General features: G+C 45.3%; 1 protein-coding gene across 1 annotated transcript; it reads left to right on the forward strand.

Annotated features, from left to right (window-relative positions):
• Positions 1–8496: 8496 nt before the first annotated feature.
• LOC106600854 (leucine-rich repeat-containing protein 3B) lies at positions 8497–14550 on the forward strand. The gene is made up of 2 exons (XM_014192571.1): positions 8497–8899; positions 12861–14550. Exon 2 carries the CDS (start codon positions 12908–12910, stop codon positions 13760–13762), a length of 855 nt encoding a protein of 284 aa, XP_014048046.1. The 5' UTR covers positions 8497–8899; positions 12861–12907; the 3' UTR covers positions 13763–14550.
• Positions 14551–23194: the final 8644 nt, after the last annotated feature.

Here is a 23194-nt window from a genome sequence, read left to right on the forward strand (position 1 = left end):
CAATGCAGGAGTGGCTTCGGGACAAGTCTCTGAATATCCTTGAGAGGCCCAGCCAGAGCCCGGACTTGAACCCAATCGAACATCTCTGGAGAGGCCTGAAAATAGCTGTGCAGTGACGCACCCCATCCAACCTGACAGAGCTTGAGGTGATCTATAGAGAAGAATGGGAGAATATCCCCAAGTCAGGTGTGCCAAGCTTGTAGTGTCATACTCAAGAAGACTTGAGGCTGTAATTACTGCCAAAGGTGCTTCAACAAAGTACTGAGTAAAGGTTCTGACTACTTAGTTAAATGTGATATTTCCATTTTTTAAGCCTGTTTTTGCTTTTTGCTTTGGGGTATTGTGTGTAGATTGATGAGGGGTGAAAAAATTCATCCATTTTAGAATACGGCTGTAAAGTAACACAATGTGGAAAAAGTCAAGGGGTCTGAATACTTTCCAAATGCATTGCAATTAAGTAGCATACCACCCTGCATCTCACTACTGGCGTACCTCTGAAGCTAAGCATGGTTGGTCCTGGTCAGCCCTTGGATGGGAGACCAGATGTTGCTGGAAGTGGTGTTGCAAGGCCAGTAGGTGGCACTCTTTCCTCCACTCTAAAATGATCCCAGTGCAGTTATTGTGGACATTTTCCTGTGTGGAGTGCCATCTTTCAGATGGGATGTTGAACGGGTGTCCTGACTCTCTGAGGTCACTAAAGATCCCATGGCACTTATTGTAAGAGTAGCGGTGTTAACCCTGGTGTCCTGGCTAAATTTCCAATCTGGCCTTCATGCCATCTAATCATCCCCGGTTTCCAATTGTCTTATTCATCCCCCCCATCCCCCCATGTAACTATTCCCCAGGTTGTTGCTGTAAATGAGAATGTGTTCTCAGTCAACTTACCTGGTAAAATAAGGTTTAAATAAAACAAGATTATGTGCACTAACTAATATCATAGGCTAATTAATTTGGGTTTCAACACCTGAAGAACTAGAAACACATGAACTTCATTGCTATCAGTAAATATAATACCCACTGCTAGTAGCCATGTATTCATCCAACAGTAAATTGAATGTCCTAAAAAATGTTTTGCAGTTATTAGCTACTACCCATGAGCTCCATATCTCAAATGTCTTTGTTGTAAAATAGATGCTATTGAGATGAATATTGAGAGTTGAGAAATACATAATTATACCTACAGAAAACTGACCCTCCTCTCTTCGACAAGGGGACGAAGCTTGTTGTATGTTTAGAACATATTGTTTCTCTCTCGAGCGCATGGGGGAGAGGAGAGTGGCTCATTATATAAAAACATATTTTTGTGTGTGTCAATTTCGATGGGAAATTAATGGTTTGGTCCCCACAAGGATAGTAAAACAAATGTGTGTGTGTGTGTGTGTGTGTGTGTACTTGCTTTCTCCTGAGTGTCGTTGATTACACATAAGTGTGTGTATGTGTGAGCCTGGCTACAGGTGTGTGGGACCTTAATGTGTGAGGGCACCTGTCACCCAGCAGCACGCAGTAAAACTAGCTGTGTCTGGCTCAGAGGCTAACCAGGGCTGACAAGGGACGGGGGTGCAAGGCATCAGGGCTGACACACACACACACACACACACACACACACACACACACACACACACACACACACACACACACACACACACACACACACACACACACACACACACACACACACACACACACACACACACACACACACACACACACACACACACCAGGGGTGGAGACACCATGCAGCTTTAATGAGCTGCCTTTAAAAACCATCACACTCCTCCTACAGTCAGAAGCCTGACGAGGCATACTGAACACTGACTAGACACACACCAGTCAGGGAAAGTTGGGCAGAGATGGAAAATGTTAACTGCAGCCTGGTCTGGTGTTTATATAGATAGACATGCACACACAGAGGCTCAGCCAAAATATAACAAACTTCACTGCAGAACATTTTCTCTTATTGCCTTGAACTCTCCTAACCCAAGCATACAAAATACATACGATTATTGAGTACTGCATGTCATGCTGGCACTCTAGCACAATGAACAGTAGATTGCAAGAGAGATCACTTGCTGACTATCTAGCACAATGACGGAAAGAAATGTACTGCTTTTGAGGAGTGGTGTGAGGACAATCAGAGAGCTGTGACAATGTGTTCTTGAGGGGTGAGAGAGAGCATATGTGTCCTCTCCATCACCTGCCCTGAGGCAAAGCAAACTTCCACGCTGACAACCTCTGTGACACCAGTTTCTCTTTAGCTCTCTTAAGGCTCCGTATTGCAGCTGCAAACCCTGGCTGTGTCTGAAAATGTTACTAGCTTTCATATCCTTGCAATGGAGATGAGGATTTAAGGTCCCTCCTCCGGGCCTCCTCCTCCAATGAGCTTTAAGAGGAATTAAGGAAACAAGGATTGGAAAACGTTACTATCAAATGAAATTGTATTCGTCACATGCGCCGAATACAACAGGTATTACAACCTTACAGTGAAATGCTTACTTACAAGCCCTTAAACCAACAATGCAGTTTTAAGAAAAATACCTGAAAAAAAAGAAATAAAAGTAACCAGTAATTAAAGAGCAGCAGTAAAATAATAATAGTGAGGCTATATACAGGGGGTACCGGTACAGAGTCATGTTTGGGGCCACCGGTTAGTCGAGGTAATTGAGGTAATATGTACATGTAGGTAGAGTTATTAAAGTGACTATACATAGATAATAACAGAGAGTAGCAGCAGCGTAAAGGAGTGTGTGGGGGGAGGGGGGGCAGTACAAAAATTCTGGGTAGCCATTTGATTAGATGTTCAGGAGACTTATGGTTTGAGGATAGAAGCTGTTTAGGAGCCTCTTGGTCCTAGACTTGGCGCTCCGGTAGTGCTCGCCGTGCGGTAGCAGAGAGAACAGTCTATGACTAGGGTGGTTGGAGTCAATGAATATCATTCTCACAAAAGTGTTCATTCTGTCCAGTTGTGAAAGGGCAGTGTGGAGTGCAATAGAGATTGCATCATCTGGGGATCTGTTGGGGCGGTATGCAAATTGGACTGGGTCTAGGGTTTCTGGGATAATGGTGTTGATATGAGCCATGACCAGCCTTTCAAGGCACTTCATGGCTATAGACGCGAGTGCTACGGGCCGGTAGTCATTTAGGCAGGTTACCTTAGTGTTCTTGGGCACAGGGACTATGGTGGTCTGCTTGAAACATGTTGGTACTACAGACTCGGATAGGGAGGTTGAAAATGTCAGTGAAGACACTTGCCAGTTGGTCAGTGCATGCTCGGAGTACACATCCTGGTAAGCCCTGCGGCCTTGTGAATGTTGACCTGTTTAAAGGTCTTACTCTCATCGGCTGCGAAGAGCGGGATCACACAGTCATCCGGAACAGCTGATGCTCTCATGCATGTTTCGATGTTACTTCCCCTGTGCATAGACGTTATTTAGCTCGTCTGGTAGGCTCATGTCACTGGGCAGCTCTCGGCTGCGCTTCCCTTTGTAGTCTGTAATAGTTTGCAAATCCTGCCACATACGACGAGCATCGGAGCCGGTGTAGTACAATTGGATCTTAGTCCTGTATTGACGCTTTGCCTGTTTGATGGTTGGAGGGCATAGCGGGATTTCTTATAAACTTCTGAGTTAGCGTCCCGCTCCTTGAAAGCAGCAGCTCTACCCTTTAGCTCAGTGAGGATGTTGCCTGTAATCCATGGCTTCTGGTTGTGGTATGTACGTACGTACAGTCACTGTTGGGACGCCGTCATCGATGCACTTATTGATGAAGCCAGTGACTGATGTGGTGTACTCCTCAAAGCCATCGGAAGAATCCCGGAACATATTTCAGTCTGTGCTAGCAAAACAGGCTAGCTACAGTATCATATCCTTGCATTAGTGAAGAGGACTTAAGGTCCCTTCCCCGGGCCTCCTCCTCCAATGAGCATTGAAAGTAATTGAGGAAACAATGATTGAGGAAGCAAGTAAGAATTTGGCAGCTCTCTCCATCCCCCCTCCCCTCTCCCTTGTTCCATTTTCCTCAAGACACTCTTCTCTCTCCCTCTCACTTCCTTCCCCCTCTCCCTCCTTCCTTGCCTTTCACAACTTCTCTTCTGATGTTGTTTTCAACCCCTTCAAATATATTATTGTCTTGCTACTCTGTACATCTGAACTCCTTATTTAATTGAATTATATTGGCGCTAACCTTCCTTTAGTCACGCTTCTGCCTATTTTCTCTCGAAGTACGAAAAGCTCCTTTAAATAATTTTTTATCCTCATTTCTCTTTTTTTCTCTTCATTGAGAAAGGTGCAAGTGAGTCTTCTCTCTCTATCCATCTCTCTTCTCCACTTTACTTAATGGATGTCCTCCGTAAACACATTTTCAATTCTTCTACATTTTGGAGATTCCTCCTTCTATTTCAGCCATATCAGATATCAAGCATGTTGCTCTCTCTTGGAGATCATAGCCTTTGAGAACAGAGTCTTTGCTTAGTGTCACAGGTTATGTCGTGGTGTTGAAGAGAGGACCAACATGCAGCAGAGTTGTGGATACTCATTTTCCTTTAAAATGAGACACACGCAAAGCATCCACAGTGAAAAAACAAAACAATAAATGATACTCACGATAGCAACAGTTTTGCAGGCTATACAAAACGCAGTGCAAAAACAACCACCCACAACCCCAAAGAAAAACACACACACCTATATAGGACTTCCAATCAAAGGCAACTCAACACACCTGCCTTCAATTGGAAGTCCCAATCACCAACACAACATTTAACAAACACAAACCACCTGCCACATCCTGACCAAGACTAACACAATTACGCCCTCTGCTGGTGAGGACGTGACAGTACCCCCCCTCAAGGTGCAGACCCAGGATGCACCTAAAAAAAGAAAAACACAAGAAAATCCCCAATACCCCAACAAAACCAACAAACAATAACCCCTAAACAATAAGGGAGGGAAGGGAGGGTGGCTGCCGTCACTGTGCTACACCCTCCCTCCCCAACCCACCTATCCTGGAGGTGGCTCAGGTGCAGGACGTGGACCTTGCTCCACCTTCGGCGTCGCCCACTTCGGTGGCGCTGCTAGCTGCGCCGGGCAGACGGGCCACTCGGGCTGACCCTGGCAGACGGACCACTCGGGCTGGGCCGGAGGACAGGAGGACCACTCGGGCTGGGCCGGAGGACAGGAGGGCCACTCGGGCTGGGCCGGAGGACAGGACGGCCACTCGGGCTGGGCCGGAGGACAGGAGGGCCGCTCGGGCTGGGCCGGAGGGCAGGAGGGCCACTCGGGCTGGGCCGGAGGGCAGGAGGGACACTCGGGCTGGGCCGGAGGGCAGGAGGGCCACTCGGGCTGTGCCGGAGGACAGGAGGGCCACTCGGGCTGGGCCGGAGGGCCGGAGGACAGGAGGGCCACTCGGGCTGGGCCGTAGGACAGGAGGACCACTCGGGCTGATCCTGACTGACGGGCCACTCTGACAGCTCCGAACAGGCAGGGCACTCTGGCAGCCCTGAACAGGCGGGCCACTCTGGCAGATCCGGACTGTCGGGCCACTCTGGCAGATCCAGACAGGCAGGGCACTCTGGCAGCCCCGAACAGGAAGGCCACTCTGGCAGCTCCGGGCAGTCGGGCCACTCTGGCAGCTCCGGGCAGTCGGGCCACTCTGGCAGCTCCGGGCAGTCGGACCACTCTGGCAGTTCCGGGCAGTCGGGTCACTCTGGCAGTTCCGGGCAGTCGGGCCACTCTGGCAGTTCCGGGCAGTCGGGCCACTCTGGGAGTTCCGGGCAGTCGGGCCACTCTGGCAGTTCCGGGCAGTCGGGCCCTTCTGGCAGATCCGGGCAGTCGGGCCACTCTGGCATCTCCGGGCAGACGGGCCACTCTGGCATCTCCGGGCAGACGGGCCACTCTGGCGGCTCCTGACTAGCGGGCGGCTCTGGCGGCTCCTGACTAGCGGGCAGCTCTGGCGACTCCTGACTGGCGGGCAGCTCTGGCGACTTACGACTGGCGGGCAGCTCTGGCGACTTACGACTGGCGGGCAGCTCTGGCAACTCACGACTGGCGGGCAGCTCTGGCGACTTACGACTGGCGGGCAGCTCTGGTGACTCTTGACTGGCGGGCAGCTCTGGTGACTCCTGACTGGCGGGCAGCTCTGGCGACTTACGGGCAGCTCTGGCGATTCTTGACTGGCGGGCAGCTCTGGTGACTCTTGACTGGCGGGCAGCTCTGGTGACTCTTGACTGGCGGGCAGCTCTGGTGACTCTTGACTGGCGGGCAGCTCTGGTGACTCTTGACTGGCGAGGCTGGGCTGACGCACTAGACTCCTGATGCGTGGGGCTGGTACTGGACGTGCCAGCCTAGAGACACGCACCTCAATGCTAGTGCGTTTAGCGGGAAACACCGGACCGTAGAGGCACACTGGCGGTCTTGAGCGCAGGGTTGGCATCACCCCTTCAGGCTCGATGCTCACACTCCCCTGGCACATGCGGGGCGCTGGTACTGCGCTTACCGGCCTGAAAATGCCAGGCCTCACCACAGCACCTACGCCAAAGCACGAGACCTGTCCAGTGTGTTTTCTTCCAAAAAGGGTACGGGGAGCTGGCCTGGGTCTCCCATCTCGCCCCGCCAAACAGCCCTTGTGCCCCCCCCAAAAAAATGTATTGGGGCTGCCTCTCGGGCTCTACCTGCCTCCCAGGCAGGTTGTCGCAGTGCACCCGCAATTGCTCCCATGTCCAGTCAATCCTCTCCTCCAGTATTTCCAGCGACCAGGAATCCATCACCTCCCGAGCGCGCTGCTTCCAACTTTCCTCCTGTGGCTTCCTCCTCTTCCGCTGCTTGGTCCTTTGGTGGTGGGTGGTTCTGTCACAGAAGTTGTCATGGAGAGAAGAGGACCAAGGCGCAGCGGGATTGTGGACACTCATGTTTATTAAATAAAACACGTAAAGCATCCACTTGAAAACAACAATAAACAGTACTTACAACAGCAACAGTTTTGCAGGCTATACAAAACGCAGTGCAAAAACAACCACCCACAACCCCAAAGAAAAACACACACACCTATATAGGACTTCCAATCAAAGGCAACTCAACACACCTGCCTTCAATTGGAAGTCCCAATCACCAACACAACATTTAACAAACACAAACCACCTGCCACATCCTGACCAAGACTAACACAATTACGCCCTCTGCTGGTCAGGACGTGACACTTAGCCTACAATTGGACTCTTTAGGCCTATTTTATGATGGCTGACAGACAGTGTAGCTGAAGGTCGACTTATTCTCATGACCGTAACTCCATATGTTTTTGTCAGTCTGGGTCTCAAATTACTGTTGAGAGTAAGAATAGTAGAATACACAAAGTGCAATTTCAAAACGTATATTGCATCAGCAAGTTTCCTCTAGCTATACTGTATGTCACTCACTTACAGTAACTCAATTAGCCCATGCCAGTTAACAAGATTGGAAAATTAGTCTAGTTAGTCTAGGGCACGAGCCCTGGGGCACTGACCTCCAGGGAGCCAGCATTGATTTTGCTAGTCACTCTCACTCAGATATCATATTAACATGGCATAAGTTATGCCAGAATATGTGGAATTGCAAGAAATTAGCTGTAAAAATTTTAAACGAATTTGTTTACTTTCTATTGATAAAATACATTTCCAGCTAACATATCCCTCTGTACGTACTTTCCCTTCTTCCAACCAATGGGCATAAATCTAGGGGAGTATTTATATGTCAACTCACCCCTCTCTCACTTGCTGTTTTGCAGCAGCAGTCTTCCAACGACCTTCCACATTCCCACCACCACCAATGAAGGCCCCGTCATCTGAACCCCGTTCTCCAAGCTGGGGGTTTTGATGCCAGCAGCCCAGCATTGGGCAACCTGTCATCAGCATCTGGCTCCAAGGAGCATTCCTTGGAGACAAGGCCTACTCCAAAATATTCAACATTCTGTATTGCACTTAGTGTCAAGTTTGAAGAAGCACTCATTCCATATAGACTTAGGCCTACAATAATAGAAAAAAGGTTTCCCAAACGGTTTTCGGCTGTCCCCATGGGAGAACCTTTTTTGGTTCCAGGTGGAACCCTTTTTGGTTCCATGTAGAACCTTCTGTGGAACAGGTTCTACCTAGAACTATGGGACAGCCAAATAACCCTTTTAGGTTCTAGATAGCACCTTTTTTCCTAAGTGAGAAGGTCTACTTGGAAGCACACAGAGATGGTCTATAATTTGGTAGGTCAGCATTTTGTAGATTCTTGTTATCTCTGAGACGAACAGCTAGCAATCCCCCCCATTAGCAATTATTAATTAGTCATTAGCAGCCTACTTCCCATGTGACCATAGGCTGTTGTATTGCTCGGATAATTGTTAGGAAAACATAATTAAGCGCATGACATTTTACCTTTCTCACCCTTTACACTCTTCCCTTGAAGGCTATGCATGACATTAATCATGGAAAGGTTTCCCGCCTCTAAGAAGTCACGACGTGGGTTCACAAGCACAGCAGAGCGCACAGCGCAGCAGTAACAAATAGCATTGTACTGTAGCAGGCGGTGTATGTGTTGTGAGGAGATGATATGCTTCGACGCCCCTGTGCCTGCGTTTTGACGGCTCATATTCCAATTTAAGCCGACAAGTATAGGTTACGGTTTGGTAAGGGACCAATTCCCCTGTGCCCCTCTTTATATTTACAGTCGCGTTAATTTCTTCAGCAACTAGATAGCGGGGAGCGGAGAGGCAACAACCATCGGTATTGAATGTTGGTAAGCAGGCTCCAGTCCATTGGGTTTTGACGCGGATTCTCGGGCTGCGCTGCATTGCTCGCGAGTACTGTAATCGCAGCTGAGATATGGACGCTATTCTGTGAAGCATGCTGTACTGACAAATGTTCTCCTCCCGGACAACAAAAACTGAAGTGGTAAGAAAGCTCTTATGTTTGCCAGCCTTACATTTACACCTGGTGATAGAATGAATGCATATGTCCTTTATACATAAGAAGCAAAAGTTTCATGGAGGAGTAACATTATATCGCATTGAGAAATATTGAATCTTGTTGTCTGAAACATTGTATTGCTTTATTGTTGGGGACCTTTTGAGGTGCAGCTTACATAATCATATCTCAGGGGGATATGATATGCTTTTGTAAACTACATATCAATATTCATCATTAATCAGTTATGTAGGGTATCCATAAAACTCTTTCAATTTAGGTCAGTGGTCTAATGAATTCATAATAGCCTACTGTATGTGCCAAAGGGTCATTCCTTTGGCACATACAGAATGCATCAATTTAGCCTGAGTGTTGTGGAGAGTAATGGCATATAAATGTAGGCCTACCTTTGTGTACATTAATATTTGATTATGTACATTCATATTTGCCATATCAATATTTGATTTATAAAGCTCCCACATTTTGAGTATTTGAATGTATTAGAACTTTGTCTGCAGGGGATTTTGTGTGATGTCTGGCAGTCCGGCTGAAAGGAACTTTAGATAAGAAAGGGTTCAGACAAACTAATTCACATGCATAACAGAAGATTAGAGATACATTTACATTTTAAATTTTAGTAATTTTAGCAGACGCTCTTATCCAGAGCGACTTACAGTAGTGAATGCATACATTTTAATTAATTTCATATAGTATATATTTTTTTCCGTACTGGCCCCCCATGGGAATCGAACCCACAACCCTGGCATTGCAAACACCATTGCAAACACCATGCTCTACCAACTGAGCCACAGCTATAATAGCCCTCATTTGAGTAGAGGGTCCATGCATCATGTACTGGGAACAAGCTGAATAAAAAAAAAATCCCAGTATTCCTACAATAACACTTCTAGGCTGTCCACTGTGGAAAAGGGTTTTCTGTCTGTGTAAGCCCTGCTCGCAGCGGCAAGCCTCGTGAGACAGGTTCTTCTATTGCACAAAGGTTAACCATGTGAACGTCAAACCAATGACTAGAGAATATCCATCACTTCACTGAGGAGGAGGAGGAGGGAGGAATCAATAGAGGATAACAGCATGAGGCCTTCCTTCGCTCGATAATTGCAAGTTCCCCCATATCACTTACTGGGATGATAGTCTAATCTAATGCATTCAAATGTTATTCTTGTAGTCAGACAGTGAGTGCACATTGTACACCAGGCCCTGTGGTTCGGCTGTATTTTTACTATAATTTAACAGTTTATACAGTGGCAAATCAGTATCTTATTGGAGGACTCATAAGTAACTGAGAGAGTTAGTCAATTGGGACCAGCACATTGGTGGCATGGCAGAGCTGCAACATTTATATTCAATACTCTCTTGGCCTATAATAATACTAAGTCGTTAGGAAGAAAAACAGATGTAACTGAGTAAATGAAGTACTGAGTCTACTCTCGGTCACACACATACACACAGTCGCACACTGTAGTGCACACACTATAGTACAGTCACACAGTATATCAGTCCATTCACTTAGATAATGGGGTTCTGTATCGTTTGGAATTAGTGGTTGTCAAGTTAATGACGCTATATTTAGCCTCTCGTCATTTTCTTTATTAGGTTGTACCCCACTCCTCCTTATGCATTCAGCAGAACCCTAATAAACCAGACTTCTTCTGATTAACTCAGACAGCGAAACTTACTGTATCACGATGACATGCTGTGACAGGTACCACTAATACGGTTGTTATATGGTCCACTCAGGCCTCCCAGACACTCGGCCATCCCTCACCCTGACTCTGAGAAGACAGTGTGCGAGACACAATCCTTCTTATTGAGCCGTGCTGCCTTCGTAATGTGAATTTAAGAGCCGCTCTTAGATTATGTCATTTGTAAACCAGCCTAAGTGGAGTCTGTCTGGTCAGATAGAGCTCATTTCCCAGAAGCTGAACGAACAGTACATTATGTTACAGTACATTATGCTCGTATGCAACAGGCCAATCTGATGGGATGGGAGCCATGTTGGATATAAAGATGCCATTTACTGTTTTATTTATTTTCAGTTATCATTCTTTTCTTTGACTCAGCTGGCTTTGTAAATTGGTGAATACTTTAGGAAGAATATATGTTTCCATTTTTATGTGCAAGATTTACAATTCTGGAAAAAGCATGAATCCATAAAACCAACCTACGACGAATAAGAGCTCTCTTAAGGTTGTTAGACCTTTAGGCCAAACGTTATATCCCGTCAGATCTGCCTGTTGCGTACAGGCATAATGTACTGTAACTGTTCTCATCAAGCTTTGATTAATTGAATTCGCTGTGTAGGGCAAAAACCTAAACGTGCACCCAGGGAGTCCTCAGGGCCGAGATTGGGAAACCCTGCTCTAGGCTACAGTTGTGTTGCGGTGAAACTGTGAGCGTCCCCAGTCCAACTCATACACTTTCTCTGGGGTTTTGTGTCAGTGGAGAAACACATTCTATGTGGCCTTTAGAGAGGATTAGTAAGACGATACTGGACTGTGGCATTTACTGCGCCTCAGCCTGCCTCAGACAGCGCTGCTCCAGAGTCTATTACCTGAGTCGGGCACAGTACTGATGGGCCCGGAAACATTACATTGATTGACCCAAAATGTCCTTACACTAAATGGCCCAAAGATTACCTACTTACCGTTACAGATATAGCCTACATCCTACATCCAAACAGACTTAGGCCTAGATTTAATTAGTTCCAGCATTAGGGCTCTATTACAGCGTGATTGAAATGTTCCCGTGATAGCGGAGACTGCATTCACGGTCAATGTGCATATGTCGGCTCAATCGGAAATTACCTTTACTTTTCTATCACAACAATCTGGAACGCTTCGACGATACAGATTGAATAGAGCCCTTAATTCGCGATAACCGACAACTGCATAGCAGTTTTACTGCTTTTATTTAGGCGATGTTGGAGGTGTAACTGCGTTGGAGCTGTCCAATCGGTGAGCGGCTGCCCTTGTCGTCATTGTCACAAAACCACACCTGTCCTTAAATCCAACGTGTTAGAAGTTCAGAACGAGAAAGTGTAGGCTATATAGAAATGACACTCAAGTTTAAAATCATTCAATTAATCAATAAGGGTTTGATATCAGCCTAATCGAGTTGTCGATTACAACACACGTTCCAGTGGTCGAACTTGCATAGGATTTCTACGAATGCAACTCGGTGCATCCAATGGCAATGTCCGCTGTAATCGCCTGGAGCCGCTTGCTGATTGGACAGCTCCAACGCAGTTCCACCTCCGACATCGCCTAAATAAAACAATAATACTGCTATGCAGTTGTCGGGTTATCGCGGGTTAAGGCGGTTCTGATTGAATCTAGCCCATAGCCTACATCCAAACAGGGTTGGTGCTGTACTGTAGGTGCCAGAGGCCCAGAGATATTCACTCTGAATCTATTAGAGGCTGACAGTACTTTGCCATCTGATATAACCATGACCATATATCTTTTGAGCGTCAATCTCCCTAGTTCCACTGAATCAGAGCAGGATTATGGTAATGCCAAGTCACTCCACGGCAACGTTGAAGTAGGACAAGAGAGAGAAAAAAAACATGCCAATCAATGAGAGTTCCATCTTCCATCACAGCACTGGCAGGAAGCACCTTATCTGTAATCTGTATGCACGGATGACGCCCTCGCTGATCTCTATCCCACTCCTCCTCTTCACTACAGCTGTGTTTTGTCATTTTCTGTTCGCCAAGACACAAGTGCCAATTCATTACAATTAGCCCAGTCAGGATCAAAGTGGGCTAAAAATAACACATAGCACTTGTATGGCTATTAGGATTACTCACACAGAGATGGTTCTGTGTTGCTTCTGCCACACTGATATTAGTGTCATTTGCAATCACTTGTTGTCCTCGTTCCTTTTCTCCATTATTTTCTCTCTGACATTTTTCCTCATTGTCTCTCAGGCCGGCTGGTTGGTGAAGCTGTGACCTATGCAGGGTTGTCTTGGGTAATGGTCCAGGGGCTGTGTCCTTCTAGGAGGGTATGCCTGTATCCCACCATGCCGCTGCTGGCAGAATGGCTGCTGTGCCACTCCTTGGTGGCATGTCTGCTGCTGCATAGCCTGGCACTCAGCTCCACCACCGCGGGCCTCCACGGTGCAAACACCGGCTGCTCCGAGAGCTGCTACTGCTCCGAGTCGGCAGACGGCGGGAGGGTGGTGCGCTGCAGCAACATGCGCCTGGCGGAGGTGCCGCATGACCTGCCTAACGACACCCGCCGACTTTACCTGGACGGTAACCTCCTCACCACCATCCCCGCCAACGCCTTTGCGGGGCTTCCTTTGCTCAACGAGCTGGACCTCTCCCACAATGAGCTAACTCAGATGGAGCCCGGGGCTTTCCGGGGTCTGGTCCCCTCTCTCAGGAGCCTGGACCTATCCTCTAACAGACTGACCACCCTGGAGCCAGAGGTCCTGGGGGGCCTGAGGGCCCAGGCCAACCTCACCCACAACCCCTGGCACTGTGACTGCCGCCTCCAGGTGGCTATGCCCCGGCTGGACCTGGAACCGGCCTCACTGGCTGGCGTGGTGTGCCACACTTCGGAGCCCAAGGACGTCGGCGTAGATACAGGGGTGCCCTTCGTCATGGTTGCGGCCGACCTGGACCTGTGCGCAGGGCTCAAGAGGACCACGGACGTGGCCATGCTGGTGACCATGTTCGGCTGGTTCGCCATGGTCATCTCCTACCTGGTGTATTACGTCAGGCACAATCAGGAAGACACACGGAGACACCTGGAGTACCTCAAGTCCCTTCCCAGCAAACTGGACAGACCAGAGGAGTCCTCTACACTCAGCACAGTGGTGTGAGAAGTAAAATACCAGACCTTTGTCAAGTACTTTCACATTCTGAAAATGTGCTTGATTGAGCTTGATTGTTGTGCAAGGAGGTAGAGTTTGCACTTTTGGGACTATTCTATTGTAGTCGGTAAGCTAAATCAAGCGAACCTGTAGTATTTTAAAGTATTTGACATATATTTACCTAAGTCAGGTGGAGACAAAGGAAATAACAGCCAAACACCTCAAAAGGATCCAAAAAGGAAATGCCCAAACTTGGAAATAGACCGGGATACTAGTGTACTGTACAAGTTTTCAACCTGTTCATCACCAGTAATCCATTTGAAACACAATACCTCACGGTAACGTTTCATTCAAACAAATTCACACTCTTTGATAAATGAATGCCATTAAATTAGAAAAAAAAATTACATAGCTGTTTGTTATACAAAATAAGGAATTATTTTACACATACATTTGTGAATATTCTAAATGTATTTGCAAATCAGTCTCAGTCTTTATGTAAGATTCTCTGTATTTCAAAATGATTTAATTCCAACAAGGTATTGAACGATTGTCAAATGCATAACTATTTCACAATGGACTGCCGAGGGCACCGTTTTGTTGTTATTCAGGAATGCATGACGTCATAAAATGTCCCCATATTAGTCATAATACTGTGCTTGGCAGTATAACAGAGACTGCATTGTTCTTCCAGCAGCTGCACTCATTGATTGTTGGATCTATATTTTCTGGATGAGAACCCCATGTAATCGTCAAACATTTTACCAGAAAGAATAAAATCATGAAATGCTCCTTCATTTTTATTTTGTCCACAATACCATATTTATTCACAGTTGTATTGCATGTAATGTTTAATTTCGCACTAAGTCTGCCTGAACATATCACATTTTCATTTATTTTAAGTGAACAATGTGTTGATTATATTGAATTATGATATTTGACAGTCCGTAGTGCACGAAAACTAGTTTAGAAATGTGAATTGCGCAACTTTGTGGGTCCAAAAAGTAATTTCTTAAGAAAGAGTTCGCTGTCTGAAGTCTTATTTCGATTTCCTCCAAGCCTCATGAATTCCTTTGATCTCACTAACAGGTATGCCTTTTAGAATTCTTAATTGGCTTTAGTGACAGACTGCACTAAATATGGCTTCTGTCACAAACGCACGCACGCACGCACGCACGCACGCACGCACGCACACGCACACACACACACACACACACACACACACACACACACACACACACACACACACACACACACACACACACACACACACACACACACACACACACACACACACACACACGACTAATGGCCACAAAGCACACAGTAAAACTTCACACCCTCAGGCTGAAATAAAAATGATGGATTTGACCTTTGCTCATCGTTTGGAAACTGGGCCTGCCAATGGGATCACCCCTGGCCTTCCCCATTATGACGCAGGATGGGAACAAATACAGAATGGTGTTTTCCTGTCTTACTGGAACTATTAAAACCCTGCCCCTTGACCGTGGTACAGTATCTAGCCACAGTCTGTCCGCTTTCTGTCTGTCTTAAGTGCCCATTCGTGGAGGATGGGAAGATGGGCGGAACCTCTCTCTCCCTTGCGTTTATCTGTCATCCTGAGCTCTTAATGACCATGGGGACATACACACCACCAATCTGATGCTGAACACTGAAGGTCACTCGCACGCACGAACACACGCATGCACGCACACAAATAAATATACTTCACATAATTATACAGTATAGCCTGTTCAATCTTAAAAATGTCAGCCATGAGCCTCACGGATACATTACCCTCATTAGTATGTGTTTATTTGCATGGACAAATGCACTCACTCACATTACCATTCATACTGTAATAGGAGAATGTTTGTACATGGGTGCTATTTAAGCAATAAGGCATGGGGGGGTTTGGTATATGGCCACTATACCAGGGATAAGGGCTGTCCTTAGGCACGACGCAACGCGCCTAGACACAGCCCTTAGCCGTGGTATATTGGCCATATATCACAAACTCCCGAGGATACTTATTGCTATTATAAACTGGTTACCAAAGTAATTAAAGCAGTAAAAAAAAAATGTTTTGTCATACCCGTGGTGTATAGCGTATTGCTGACCTCTCTTAGCTGAACATTATTACACACACACACACTCTCTCTCACTCTCTCTCCTGGATGTAAGGCAGGCTTGATAGGTGACATTCAAACAGTGTCCAGGTGTCTGAGAACATCCCTGTCACCACTGTCACTGAAACCAGAGTCATTGCCCTGCTTCTCAGTTACACCCTGTATTAAGTGAGAAGGCTTTCTCTCTGAAGGAAACGCACATTTCTTACCTTCATTTTTAAATGCTGTGTCCTCTGGGAAATTAAGACATTTCCTGACTGCTTTTGATTGTAAAGTGTAAAGTGGCTTATTGTCTTGTATTTAGACCTACTGTAGTCAATTGGAAGGTATTGTTGTTTAATAAGAATTGAGGACTCATTTGCACTGTGTTAGGTGAATAGCTCATAGTCCTGAAAAGTAGAAGATGGGTATAGGAACATACACACACACACTTACACACACACACACACACACACACACACACACACACACACACACACACACACACACACACACACACACACACACACACACACACACACACACACACACACTGCTTCTGAGCTCATATCCAACCCTTTCAGAGTTACTAAACTCTCTCCTCCCCAGCGGGTTAATTGCAAGTGAAGGGAACAAGTCCTCTCAGTCCATCTCCCTGAATGAGCTTTGTTGTTTCACTGATTACTTCTGCAATGCAACACTCACTTCGTTGTTTACAAAAGGAAGATAATACGCAGCAGAGAGAATGACGCTTTGGTTTGCAGCTCCTGATTAGATCTCATAACTTTTGTTCTCTGTCCCACTCATTTCCTAAATTGCTTTGTGTTCTGTATGCTTGATTTCACCTCTGTAATCAAATCCACTAATTGCCTCTGATTTCAATCTCCAGCTGTGTATGATATTATACTGCATCAAAGGTTTAAAAAAAGATCATTCTCTGAAAGGAACTGTCTCTCTGTGGGAGTTGTAAAGGGGCTCCATGCTTGATGCAGCATAATCTTATTTCTTCAGAACCATTCCTAAAGCCCCTTGTTATCCCACTGGCAAGCTCCTTGTTTGATTCTCCCACTGGCTAGCTAGCAGCATGAACACCTGCATCCAGTCAGTGTGGCGCAGTCAGTGGGGCTGCTAACCTGTGTGTGTGTGTGTGTGTGTGTGCGTGTGTGCGTGCGTGTGTGCGTTTACGCTCTCTCCATTGGTGTTCTGAGTGGCACTGATTCTGTATGTGCTGTTGTCCGAGATTAACTGTTTGTGTGTATTACCTCGGAGTCTGTACATCATAGGCTTTCATGAATGTCTGTGTATTTGTGTTCATGTCTTTGATGGAACTTGTATTTGATGGTGTTTGTATTGGGAGATTGCATGTCAAAATACAGCTGGTTCTTTATTTATGATGTGAGCTTCAAGGAATGAGTGTGTGTGGTTTAAACTGAAAGTGTGTGTGTGTGTGTGTGTGTGTGTGTGTGTGTGTGTGTGTGTGTGTGTGTGTGTGTGTGTGTGTGTGTGTGTGTGTGTGTGTGTGTGTGTGTGTGTGTGTATGGTGGGTGTGTATGTGTGTCTTTGTGCATACCCAACCTCTAAATGGGTAACCTTGCCTGGGGCAGTGTCACCACTGGGAGCTTGGCCTACCGCAGGAGCCAAATCATATCCTGCCACAGCCTCCTGCAGAACAAAACCCACTCCAGCTGGTAAGCGAGCCCACCTTGTCCCCACATCACTAATGCCATGCTTTAGCCTAGATTGATGTTGTACTTACATTGTTCCCTAGCCAACGAAGAAGGAGCATGTCTTGAAAACGGAATCACGGGTAGCACCCAGCCTTGGCTAAGGCCTCCCATAATCTATTCTGTCCACCTACAATTACTGAATGGATGAGTGCTCTGACCTCATCTCTCTCTCTCTCTCTCTCTCTCTCTCTCCTCTCTCTCTCTCTCTCTCTCTCTCTCTCTCTCTCTCTCCTCTCTCTCCTCTCTCTCTCTCTCTCTCTCTCTCTCTCTCCTCTCTCTCTCTCTCTCTCTCTCTCTCAGCCTTGCATTTAGACTAAATGTTGTATTTACTGCATGGTAGAACTGCAAACTCAAGGCTACAGCTCCCAGGTTGTGTGTGTGCTGGTATAATGACAGGTCTGTGTAATAATGAGCTTGGTCCACACTTCCCACACACTGTGGTAGCTGCTGTTATAGTCTGTGGCATTCCATCCTCTTTGATAGATACAGGTAAAATAGCTCAACTAATCAGAATGGCCAGTGTAGTGTAGGGCTAGCCAGCCACTTAGCAATTCAATTCTAATTTCGCCTGAAGCAGCTGAATATCCTCAAATTGGTAGTAATTTAATTTTGGTTCCACAAATGATTACAAAATAATAATTTGTGTACTTGCAGCATTAGGTTTTTGTGAAAGTGGCAGGATTAGTAATAGTAAAAGAAGGATTGCCTTTCTTGTAAAAGGTATGGGAAGGGGAATTGAATGAAGGCTGTCACTCACTGCAATTTCCTAGTGAAAAGCATGAGCTAACACACACACACAAATGTTTGTGAAGGGGCTGACTAACCATGAGTAAGCAGTAAAAAAAAAAAGATAGATAGATAGATAGATAGATAGATAGATAGATAGATAGATAGATAGATAGATAGATAGATAGATAGAAAGTTGCACACTATGTGCACCCAACAATTGAATGGGTTAACCTAACCTACTGTGACGGCCTGTCCCCGCTCTGTCTACTGGGTTTTGCTGTGCTTACTTCCTGCAGGAGATTGGTGGGCGGAGTAGGAGAGGTGGGCGGAGCTGGGAGGGTCAGTCAGTGCTGATGGGGCACACCTGCGACAGCTCAGCTGTGGCACAAAGCCACTGTTTCCCCATTCAGCTAGAGATTCCTCTCTCCATGCATGTCTTTCGTTGTTTAGTTGTGGTTTTGGCAGTAGACACCCAATTTATAACCTTCATGCCTCATCTGATTATTATTGTGAGTGTTTATTTATGGAATAAATTAATTTTGTTATTCCTTTACCCAGTGTGTGGTTTCCCATTGTTTGTTACAATCTTGAGCCAGGTTGTAACACTACCTACCTCATTGCAAGAAAACACCACATCGGTGGTATTGTATTAAGAATTGGCAGTGGGTGCCTACCACAATATTAAAACCTTGTTCCATTAATGCTGCATGTATTGTACTTGTTATCCCTGCCAAAATCATGTCAAATGTGCACGTGTGGACTGACAATGTATTCATGCGTTGCTATTGTTCTCTTCATAGAGTTACAGTTGATCCAAATGTAACGTTTATAGAGGAGAGCATTTCCCCATCAGGTAATGAGACACAGGCCATTCCGGATAGGGTGTCACACATCCATCCAATCTAATGGAGCATGCTCTGTCTCCACCAACTCCCTGCTTCTCTGGCCTGCTCTGGATCAGGCGTATATCAGGTGTCCGGATGGGCTACTGCAAGGTGGTCCTGCCTGTGTAGAATGACGACTTGAATGATAACTGTATGTGCACTTGTTTGTGCTGTATTATACAATGGGTGGGTCTAATCCTGAATGCTGATTGGTTAGAATCGCATTCCATCCGGTGTCTTTTTAAGCAATAAGGCCCGAGGGGGTGTGGTATGTGGCAAATATACCACGGCTCAGGGCTGTTCTTAAGCACTACGTAATGCGGAGTGCCTGGATACAGTCCTTAGCCGTGTTATATTGGCCATATACCACAAACCCCCGAGGTGCCTTATTACTATTATAAACTGCTTACCAACATAATTAGAGCAGTAAAAATAACTGTTTGTCAAACCCGTGGTAGACGGTCTGATATACCATGGCTGTCAGCCAATCAGCATTCAGGGCTCGAACCACCCAGTTTATAAGCAATCCACTATCTCATCAGCACAGCCAGGTAATTTATAAACTTGATCTCCACTATAAAAAGCATCTAGACATTATCTCACATTTCTTGTAAGCTAACATTTTCAACAGCGGATATTTGTATAAACCTTGCTGTTTGTCTCTCTGACATTTGCAACATTGTTTCAATATAAAAATTTGATCTCAAGCTGTCACATCGTAATGAACCAGTCGGGAGTTGGGATGAGACAGACAGGCAGGCAACATTTCTCAGGCAGTCGAAATCATGAATGAAAATCATTCTTAAGTATCAAAATATCACATTTCTTAAATTAAGCAAACCAGATGGCACCATTTTCAAGTTTTTTTAAAATCTTTGGATAGCCAGGGGCACACTCCAACACTCAGACATTATTTACCAACGAAGCATGTGTGTTTAGTGAGTCCGCCAGATCAGAGATAGTATGGATGACCAGGGATGTTCTCTTGATGAGTTCGTGAATTGGACCATTTCCCTTTTCTGCTAAGCATTCAAAATGTAACGAGTACTTTTACTTAAGTACTTTACACCACTGGATACCGCCCAAGCCTAACTCACACCTCATTAGTCTGCAGCTGGAGGTCAAGACAGAGACACCCCTTGACTCTTCAGAGCTCTGACTCCAGATGAGAACCAAAGAGGATAGGAGAGCCACCAAATTGACCCAATGCCCCGCCACCTCAGGAGCACCAAAGTGAGGCCTATTGTCGGCGTCTACTCTGTGATGTCTGACGTCTCTCCCTACGATGACCCCAACACAGGTATTTTCAGGGGGGGGGGGGGGGGGTTATCAAAAAGGGGCTTAGGTGTGTGTAGCTGAATTTTAGAGGCCCTTATCTTGATGGTGTAGAGAAACATTTTGCATTTTTAAGCCAGTTTCCTGCAATTTTACAAATTTCTCCATTCAAATGAGATAACGTTTTGCAGTTTTAAAGCTCATTTCCTGCAATTCTATGCATCTTGCCATGGCTAATGGTGTGTTATTTTGCTCAAACATAATAACAAAATGAATACTGCTAAATGAATTGTTTTCCCTGACTGTCTACATTTTATTTAGGTGAATTTTAGTTCTCAACGATTAGGGCTTAGGTGGTAAATATTGGAAAATTATGGAGAAAAAAACATTTGTAGAAGGACTCTATGAGAGTCATTTTTTGTGACTTTTCAAAGGACATTCTACTCCAAAATGTATGAAAATAAAATTATGTTGACACCATCTAAAAAAGAGAGGGCTTACTCTTTTACCATAGCCTATACATGGTCCATATTATCAGGCAGGTGTACTATTAGCGATAAGCTATCTGATGTAACATACCATTCTGTACAGTTCATTGATGGATGTATAAAATTAATGCTTGTGACAAAATGAAAATAGGAACATTTATTGAGCTGTATTGACACAAAGCGTACACAAACAGACAATTTATAGCTTGAAACTCCATGTCAACAGTCCTATCTGTGTCTGTCCCTGTCTCCAGTCCTGTCCCTGTTTTTCTGTCGCTGTTACTCTGTCCGTGTCTCTAATTCTGTCCCTGTCTCTGTTTTTCTGTCTCTGTCCTGTGTCTGTTTCTCTGTCGCTGTTACTGTGTCCCAGTCTCAAATTCTCTGTCCCTGCCCCACTTGTTGTTGTCATTGACTTGAATGCAGATGTCACACGCCTTTCTGAACACCTCACTCTTCTTTTTTTTTTTATTGGCCATGTAAAACATTTTCACAAAGTGCCTGTAGTCCACCTCCTCCTGCGATGGCCCATCTACTGCCACCCTGCAACACATATCCAGCTGGAGGTATTTTAGTCTGTCTTGACCTATTGAAAATACAGAGTGCAGGAATGTAGAAAGGGACAGAGAGCGGGACAGAGACAGGGACAGCATGCATTTAATCTGTTTGTCTTTTTGGGGTGCTGTAAAAACATACAATTATATTATTTACATTAAAAAGCTCTAATTGTATTTATTATGTAACCAGAGCTGTCACGTTAAGATTTGCATATATATATACATTGCAAGTTAACCCTGGCCAAGAAAGTAGAGTACAATATGTGTAGAGGACAGCGCATTACATTTTTCCTGTTTATATTTACCAGCTTGAGGGAAGAGAACAGCCTCTTCATATCAGCAGTTTGGATTGGGGCTGTTAGAGCAATGGATGCAGCCAGGCTGAGAGCAGGGAACAGGTCACTGACATCAGGAGCCACCAGCCACAGAACCTCCTCCAGACGTTTAGACTGTAACATGCAAATCAAATTAAACATTTTCAATTGAACACGATTTTATTCATATCTTTGTGTTTTGTCTCAAACCTTTAAGTCTGGACTCTTCACCCTCTCCACATATGTTTCCATTCCCCAAGGAGATTGTCTTCTCTCAGTCTAGGGAAATCTTTTGCGAGGACACGCATCTCCTCAATCCCATAGTCAGGGTCAGTGCTGTTGAGGATGTTCTTCAGGGTAAACACAATGAAAGTACCCAAAGTTTGGGAAGCGGCATTCAACGTTCAAGACAAGCATGTCGTGGAATAGGTACATAACCTACAATGAAATTAATACATTATTCATCAAGGTTTTATTCTTATAGTTCTCTTGAACCTCTCCCAGACACCATCTTTGAAGTAAGATGGGATCCTGTCTTGTAGGGGCTGGTCTCAAACGATCCCGCAGGTGAAGAAGCCGGATGTGAAGGCCCTGGGCTGGTGTGGTTACACGTGGTCTGTGGTTGTGAGGCCGGTTGGATGTACTGCCAAATTCTCTAAAATGTTGTTGGCCTCGGGCTTATGGTAAAGAAATTAACATAAAATTCTCTGGCAACAGCTCTGTTGGAAATGCCTGCAGTCAGCATGCAAATTGCATGCTCCCTCAAAACTTGAGACATCGGTGGCATTGTGTTATGTGACAAAACTGCACATTTTAGAGTGGCTGTTTATTGTCCCCGGCACAAGGTGCACCTGTTGTTATGTTCATGCTGTTTAATCAGTTTCTTGATATGCCACACCTGTCAGGTGGATTGATTATTTTGTAAATGAGAAATGATCTCTAACAGGGATGTAAACAACATTTTAGAGAAATAAGCTCTTTGAACATATGGAACATTTCGGGTATCTTTTTTTTCAGCTCATGAAACTTTACATGTTGCGTTGACTATTGTTTTTGAATATACAGAGTTATGAGTAGGACAAGAAGACTCATTAATTGTACAGACAAAAGAAAATCAAACTAGCAGCTGTAACTGAAACTGAGAAGTGTGATGACATTATCTTTCAATAATGACACTTGATGTTGTATACACATTCCCGATACAAATATTTAATATTATCCACATTTTAAAAATGCACATATATGGTTATAAGTTGCAAGGGTTCACAATTGTTATCAAATGGTCAAATTATGAAAGACCGTCCTAAAGACATGCGAGGGAAAACAATGCCAACAATTCAAGAATGCGGAGTACATAAGTGA

Source organism: Salmo salar, chromosome 03 (assembly GCF_965601325.2).
Source record: "Salmo salar chromosome 03, fSalSal1, whole genome shotgun sequence".
Taxonomy (NCBI): domain Eukaryota; kingdom Metazoa; phylum Chordata; class Actinopteri; order Salmoniformes; family Salmonidae; genus Salmo; species Salmo salar.

Excerpts from the sequence above, each read along its gene's own strand:
- LOC106600854 (XM_014192571.1), top strand. The coding sequence starts at position 12,908 with ATGGTCCAGGGGCTGTGTCCTTCTAGGAGGGTATGCCTGTATCCCACC.